This window comes from Cebus imitator, unplaced genomic scaffold (assembly GCF_001604975.1).
Source record: "Cebus imitator isolate Cc_AM_T3 unplaced genomic scaffold, Cebus_imitator-1.0 Scaffold268, whole genome shotgun sequence".
In the NCBI taxonomy this organism is placed as follows: domain Eukaryota; kingdom Metazoa; phylum Chordata; class Mammalia; order Primates; family Cebidae; genus Cebus; species Cebus imitator.
In genome coordinates, this window is record NW_016107583.1 from 2,794,261 (window position 1) to 2,802,792 (window position 8,532).

General features: G+C 33.7%; 1 protein-coding gene across 1 annotated transcript in view; it reads right to left on the bottom strand.

Moving 5' to 3' along the window:
- The window catches only part of ANKAR (ankyrin and armadillo repeat containing), a 66,029-nt gene that overhangs the window by 11,487 nt on the left and 46,010 nt on the right, over positions 1-8,532 (bottom strand). Inside the window, exons 13-17 of the mRNA XM_017500736.2 lie at positions 6,026-6,267; positions 5,703-5,856; positions 5,302-5,463; positions 3,533-3,639; positions 1,223-1,345 (exon numbers count right to left, since the gene is read on the bottom strand). Of these exons, the coding sequence (XP_017356225.1) occupies positions 1,223-1,345; positions 3,533-3,639; positions 5,302-5,463; positions 5,703-5,856; positions 6,026-6,267 (788 nt within the window). The remainder of the gene's footprint in view (positions 1-1,222; positions 1,346-3,532; positions 3,640-5,301; positions 5,464-5,702; positions 5,857-6,025; positions 6,268-8,532) is intronic.

The following is an 8,532-nucleotide window of genomic DNA, read 5'->3' on the forward strand; positions in this document are numbered from 1 at the left end:
ATGAAATGAATCTAGTGCTGTCCCCAAGGCTGGAGTGCAGTGGTGCGATCTTGGCTTACTGCAACTTTCACCTCTCGGGTTCATGTGATTCTCCTGCTTCAGCCTTCCAAGTAGCTGGGACTACAGGCATGTACCACCATGCCTGGCTAAGTTTTGTCTCTTTGGTAGAGACGGGGTTTCACCATATTGGCAAGGCTGGTCTTGAACTCCTGATCGCAGGTGATCTGCCCACCTTGACCTCCCAAAATATTTCCCATATTTTTATAGCAGCACTTTCCTTTTTGTGTACCACAGTAGAGCAAACTTTTATATTAAAAAAATAACATGACTTTATTCCCACCCACCTCCTGACCCTCCTTGATTCCTTTAAAGTCTTGCAGAACTGAGAGAAACATCATTGGCAGTTTTCTTCCTGGTTGTGAAATGCCCTGTACAAAATAGCTCTCATTTCTCTAGGGTAGTGCTATTGAAAGTGTGGCCTGTGAAGCAGTGACAGTCCACAAAATCATTAACAGTTGGATAACAAAACTGAGAACAAACATTGAACAGAAACAAATCTTCTTTATAGTTGAATATCAACTAATAGTTGTAGAAGGAAGAAGGGAATTTTTTATTGCCCTTAGGCAAATGTTACATTTATTATTGTTGCATCAATGGATGTTAAGATTGGTGAGCAAAAGTGTGATGCAAAACAAAATATTTGCATAATCTCAAAGTGTCTCATCTTAAGATACTTATTCATTACAAAAGGAAAAACAATGAGTGAAGAAATATGGCAGATTCCCATTTTAACCAAGTAATCAAAGTTAACATTACCAGTAAGATCCCTCCATAATAGATTCCTGGGAAAAAGCTACTTCTTCATCACAAATAGTTTGAGAAGTACCACTTTAGTGTATTGTATAAGAAGTGAATGACTGAGGGCTGAAAGCACATAAAATTATTTTTAAAATTTGATTTGGGACAGAAGAGATTTGTTTTCTGACTCATCACCAAACATTAAAATTACTGCATTTCAATAATGAAATGGGACAATTCAGAAAAATATGGAGCAGTATTATTACATTATTATAAACTAATGACCTACAAAAGGATCTTTTACATGTCTTTTCTTAAATAATACACTGAATATTGCCATGAAGAAGACTTGAAGATAATTTGAGGATGTGGTATAAAAACCATTTTTTTCTAAATGACCCTCAATATTTTGTAAAGGTATTACCTTTTCTGTTGAGTGAAGAAGATAAAGAACATCAGCATACTCAAATCCTTCATTTTCATGTAAGTCTTTCTGTAACATATCATTCCCTAGGACAATGCATGCCAAGGAAAATGCCACTTCAACCTAAATATGTGGTTTTCAGAAATTATTTTTCACTTAGCTTTATGAAATTACACATTTCATTGTGCAGGCATTTATATAGGATACATTGCAGAAAGATACTGTAAAATCTGATAAAATATAATCCATCGATTCCAGTTATTTTACTAGTGAAACAGCTGCACTTAACAACTCCCTCATAATTTTTAACAGCTGAGAAGATATCCTTTCTCTCTGTGTTCAGAGACCAACCACAGGGCTCCATTTGAGGGCACTGGAGAAGGGAACAAGGGCCAACAGAGTATGTAAAAAGGTATTATCCTAAGTGCATAGTTGTATCCCGTCCATATTTTAAAAAAGTTTTAACTTTTTGACATGGATTAAAAAGCTATTTTGAACTGCTTGTTAACTACTGATCATTGAGTTGTAAGGCTTTGATGCAGCACCTATTAATTTAAGCAAAGCTTTGAGGAGTAGTACTAAGGAATAATACTGCTATTTTTTCCTCCTCTAGTTCTGAAACCATTTAATATACATTCTGAAGCCCATTAGGAAGATGAATCTTGTATATTATTGGGACTCAGATAAGTTCTTAAAGTGCTATACTATGCATTTCTATGAAAAGCATTATGAATTTGAAATGTATGATTACTGAATTATTGGAAAACATTTTGTCCATTATAGAATCTTATTTTGAGAAAAAGTATTGAAATATGTTTATGGTCTATTTAAACAAAGTTCAGAACTCATTGAAAATATGCACTGAAATATAGATGAATACTTTTTTTCTGATAACACACACATTTGTTTAAAAAAAAAAAAATGCACCAGATGTGGTGGCTCATGCCTATAATCCTATCACTTTGGGAGGCCAAAGTGAGAGGATCTCTTGAGCCCAAGAGTTCAAGAACAACCTGTGCAAAATGGCGAAACTCCGTCTCCAAAAAAATACAAAAAATTAGCCAGGCGTGGTGGTGCACTCCTGTAGTTGCAGCTACTCGGTGGGCTGAGGTGGGAGGATCACCTCACCCAGGAGGCAGAGGCTGCAGTGAGCCAAGATTGCACTACTGCACTCTAGCCTGGCTGACAGAGTGAGAGACCCCATCTCATTTTAAATAAATAAATAAATAAAGATTAAAAAGAGAAACAGCCTGGGTACAGTGGCTCATACCTGTAATCCCAGCACTTTGGGAGGCCGAGGCAGGCAGATCACTTGAGGTCAGGAGTTCAAGACCAGCCTGGCCAACATGGTGAAACTCCATCTTTACAAAAATATAAAAATTAGCCAGGCATTGTGGTACACACCTGTAATCCCAGCTACTCAGGAGGCTGATGCAAGAGAATTACTTGAACCCAGGGGAGGTGGAGGTTGCAGTGAACCAAGATGGCGCCATTGCACTCCAGCCTGGGCAACAGAGCGAGATTAAAAACTAAAAAAAAAAAAAAAAAAAAATGCTATTTACTTAGATATCGTCCTCCTATGTTACTCTATTTTCTCATCTCTAACAGTGTACATACCAAATTTTGAAGATAAAATAATATTTTGCTGTTATAATTTCTTGCCTAGCCAACTACAGATGTCCTGAATTTCTAAAGCCTGGTTAAAAGTATTTGAATAGATGTGAATGTCATTTTATTAAAGGCATTTTAGTGGAAGTAAAGGGAAGACTGAATGACCCCCAACAACTAACAATAATTCTTTGTCATGTCCTGCCTTTAAAACTATTACTTCCAGCCAGCACAGGCTGCTTGACAAAAGGCAGGGCTGGTTTGAGGTGTAGTACTGACAAGATTCATTAATATTTGAAATATATTGCCATATAAGTCACACATTCCCATTATGCCTGCCCAGTTTTAGCAACTGATGTCTGGGGAGGTAGGGAAGAAGTTCTGTAAATAAATAATCAAATATCTGAGGAAAAAACTTCTTTGAAGAGTAAAAACATAAGGTTTTCTTGTCATATTTGAAGAAATCCTCTTTTAATAAAATTTACTAGTATCTTATGGTTTGAAGCAACCTTTTTGTTTAAAACTTCTAGGATTTTGTTTATTTTTATTTTTGGCTTATTTCTCCAAGAAAAATAGGATTTAGCCTAAAAGATTAAATATTTTTATGTTTATGAACTTGTATAAAGATACAAAATTTTCTTTAAAATTATATTTCTGTTAATTTTTACCATATCAGAAAAAAAAGTAATGCTTTATATATACCTTAATGTTAGGAGAAGGGTGATTTCTTAGTAGGTAGATAAGTACTGGCAAGGCATTTTCATCTACAACAACTTGTTGACTGACAGGATTGCTTGTATGGGCTACACCTGTAAGAGTCCATGCCAATGAGGTAATAGTTTTTTCCATCTTGTAAATGGTAAAGTCAAACATAGGTTGATATTTTTGGTTGACACAGTGTTCTAAGGTAATGTGGTTAGTAAATTACAAAACGGTATGCTGTACTGACATTATTTTAATAGGCCTGAATTAATATTTTAAAAGGCAAAGTGAATAAACATGGAGAGCTTATTAGAATTGTGAGCGGCTTCTTAATAGTCACAAAGCAAAGAAATTTGAAATGTTATACTATCAATAAATAATAATAATAGCTATCATTCATTGAAGAAATATGCAAGGTACTTAAGTTCATAGTTCTATTGTTTTCTATAAAAAGTTTATTTTTATAAAAATGACTAGAGTAAATCACCAAGTTAAAATTTCTAGGTTTCTTATATACGACTAAAAGATACTCTTACTATGTCTCTTTATGACATACTACTTTAAATTGCAGGCCTAATCTCACCAGAAAAACTCAACTCTCTCTTTTTTTTTCCACTCCTTACAATTTCCTGTTGAGAAACTTATTTCTTTCTACTGAACATGGACAAACAATTTTAATTCTGTTCTTTTGCCAATAAATGTCACAATAAATATACAGTGGGTTTATATAAATGGGTTAACTCTAAATAAATGGGTTAAATATGAACACAAGATTGAGTCTTTCAGCCTTTCTCTTCACTTTCAGTGAACAGTGAAGAGAAATCACCTACATATTATATCTAGGGAAGTTTGAAGAAAACATCTTTGTCCCTGCAAACCAACCCCCCTACACACACTCAGCTGATGTGGACAGCTTTGAAATGAACTAATGAGAAGAAACTTGATTATGTACATGTGTATGCATATCAAGCAACCTTGCATATGTTATAACTTATTAGAACTTTAGAAATTACTGTAATTTATGTCAGAGTGTCTGGCTGAGAAAAGAAACATCTTCTCTGGCTTACTCTCTTGGAATTGTGAATGAATTTATGCAAGAAACTTTTCGCAAGCAAAGAGAAAAAAATGTTAGAATCAATTCCTATTATACTTCATTCAGCTGGACTATTTTTGAGGAAATTCAGTGATCTAGATATAAAGATTGATTTTCCTCTTGTTTGCAAGAAGCAGTCTACAATCGGCATGCTGCATTCATTAAAGTCAGCAAGAACCCAAATTTTAACTTTTGGTGAGTCACAACTGACAGTTCCACATTTTCTTTGGAACCCCAAAATGTCAATTCCACTGCAATGAAATTCTATGTTATATAAACAAATGATCATTACAGAGACATTCAAGAATGTGCCCCAGCATTAGAAGCTCTTCTGTATCTTCCAAAAGATATAGTTCTTGAGATTCAAAAGTACTATTTTTCTTTTAAACTTAAAAAAGAGATTGCTTTCAGTCAAAATAGCCCAGGCTTATTGTCCTAGTTTTCCTTTCTAGCCATAGTTCAAGGGCAAGTCTGATATAAAATTCTTAATTATACTACTTTTGCTGACCAATTTCTTAGAGAAATTTTTAAAGTTTTAATAGTCTTTTATACATTAAATACCATTTAGGGCTCAAACAGTGAGGATAGAGAGGAAGAGAGATTAATTACCACTTCTCTGTGCAAGTCTGTTCTTGTTCTTACAGATATTTAAGAAATTGAGAATAAGTATACAAACCAATACAAACAGATCCCACTGCTTTGATGACACTGAGAAGTGTGCCTTCAGCAATCTTACTAATTCTTAGTAAACGAACCAATGGTGCAATTCCATTTCCTTCACATATTTGATTTTGATGCATCCTGCTGTCCTTACTTAGAGCTATGACAGCTTCACCTCCTGATAAAGAAAAGCAAGAGAACTGTATGATATTCCAGTGCGACTGTTCTACAATATGCAGAGGACACGTGACTCACACTTGTAATCCCAGCTACTCAGGAAGCTGAGGCAGGAGGATCATTTGAGCCCAGGGGTTCAAGGCTGCAGTGAGCTATAATTGTGCCACCGCATTCCAGGCTGGGCAACAGATCGGGATCCTGTCTCTAAAAAATAAAAATAAAATAAGGAAAATAACTTACCAACATACTGCATTTTAGCGGATGGTGACAAAAGCATATTTATTATAAAGCTGTATCCAATCTGTTCTGCCATATATTTTTGTTGTTTTAGTGTTTGTCCTGCCAAGGCCCAAAGTGCAACGGCTCCTTGTTCCTTAACATCTATTTGAAATGCCTATTTTTAAAAATATTTCATTAATTCAGTGAATATTTATTGAACATTTTAGGAATGTATATTTTATAAAATGTTTATTATAGAATTGGTTTAGTTTTTCTATTCACGTAACAATTCAATATAGAATATATCATCTAAGAAAAATGACCAGTAATCATGAAATTCCTACCTTTAGGAGTTTTAAAAGATATTTAGTTAATGATTTTTCCAGAAATGCTTTCTGAATAAAAGGGTTGTGACTTGCCAGTGATTCCACAGCCATTGCACCTTTCATTTGGACACTAATATGTTTCCCTTTAAAAAGAGCCACCAGAGGAGGAATAGCTCCCTCCAGAGCTATAGCATCCTGAATTTCCTTATTGTCACGCCCAACCTCAGCAATTGCAGCAGAAGAAACAGCCTTCAACACATCTTCAAATGAATTTAAGAACAAGTTAAATAAACTTTATGAAAAGTAATAATATCAAAGTGCAGTATATCATTCATTTCCCATATTATAAAATCAAATTTATGGAAAGCTTATAGAAAAATAGAAATATTATATTTCTTTATATTTTCTTATAAATAAAAATAAAAATAAATAAATAAAACTGACTAGATTTACCACCTAAACACAATCAAACATTTGGCATAATCTCATGTGCTATTTCTTATGAAGATGGATTTAGATAGTTACAGATGTATTTAATATAGTTGTATTTTAAAACAATAACCTGCATTTTTACTTACCATTAAAACATCCCCCCCACCGCTTTTTTGAGACAAGGTTTGGCTCTATCACCCAGGCTAGAGTGCAGCGGTGTGATCTCAGCTTACTACAACCTCCACCTCCTGGGCTCAAGCCATCAGTCTCCCAAGTAGCTGGGACTACAAGAGTGCACCATCACGCCCAGCTAATTTTTGTGTTTTTTATAAAGACATGGTTTCACCAGGTTACCCAGGCTGGTTTTCAATTCTTGGACTCAAGGGATCTACCCTCCTCAGCCTCCCCTTTAAAGTGATGGGATTACAGATGTCAGCAGATTACAGATTACAGGCTACCAGATTACACCTGGGATTACAGATGTCAGCCACTTCGCTCAGCCTCATTTTCCCATTCTTTATGAATATCAGTGCCTTTTAAATATTCCATTAACAGGTGAGTATATCACATCTCCTTATCCATTCACATTTTGAAAATATGTTGTATCCAATTTTTCACTATTTTAAACAATTCCAGGAGAAATCTTCTTGACATTTAAGTTATTTCCTTCATGTCTGTATCTTTCCCCCTTAGCACAGAGGCTCAGGAATTACTGGAATAACTCAGTACATCTCAGTAAATTACTTATCAAAAATGATAATAGCATCTTAGCCTTCCGTAATCAGAGTTCAAAAGTATCAATGTTACTGTATTTTTTGAATATGGTTATTATCATTAAAAATAAATACATCAACTTTGCTAATTTGATAGATGAAAATACTCTCATTTTCTTTTATATTTTTGGTGTTGGTGAGCCTAAACATTTTACTATATTCTTTTAACAAGTTGCACTTTTTTTGAGTATGGGTATTATTAAAAATAAATACATCTAAACCTTTCTGTGCTGGGTAAAATTTTTTCAATAAAAATGTATTATCACTGTAAGCAGGAAACTAATGAAACTAATGAAATAAAAACAAATACTTATCTGCTCCATGTATACATCTGGCTAAGAAGCAGACAGCAGGGAAATGCCGAGGTAGGCAAATTTTTTTTATATTAGCATTCCCAATTAAATACTTCATTTCTTACACATTTGATGTAATCATCATTTATAAATGGTAATATATAAGATGAAAATTAAATAAATAAAATAATGTCACAAATAAAAAAAATAATAAAATAAAAAAAATAAATACATCAACTTTGCTAATTTGATAGATGAAAATGCTGTCTCATTTTGTTTTGTATTGTTGGTACTGGTAAGCCTAAACATTTTCCTATATTCTTTTAACCAGTTGCACTGTGGCATGTTTTTTGTTTGTTTTGATTGTCTTAATTTTATTTATTTATTATTATTATTATACTTTAAGTTCTGGCGTACATGTGCAGAACGTGCAGGTTTGTTACATAGGTATACAGTGCCATGGTGGTTTGCAGCATCCATTTTGAGTACATGTATTATTAAAAATAAATACATCAACTTTGCTACTTTGATAGATGAAAATACTGTCTCATTTTGTTTTATATTTTTGGTACTGGTGAGTCTAAACATTTTCCTATCCTTGTAACCAGCTGCATTTTTTTAACTTACAGAAAAGTTGTATGAATAATTCCTATATACATTTACCAGGATTGATAAGGTTAATATATTGCCATGTTGGGGTTTTTTTTAAAATCCATTTATCTATATAATTTACTTTTCTAAATTTGAGGGTATATTGCATGCAAACATCATGGCCTTTTATCTTTTCAATAATCCAGTGTATATTTACTAAAAATGAGGCTATCCTCTGAGGTAACTACAGGGCAATTAGTAGATGCAATACTTTAATCATACCGCATTGATTGTCCCAGTAATGTCCTTTATCATATTTACTTTCTTCCAGTACAAGATCCAGACCAGGACCATGTATTGCACTTAGTTATGTCTCTTTAGTATACTGTAATCTGGAACCTTTTCTTGTTTTTTTTTTTTGTTTGTTTGTTTGTTT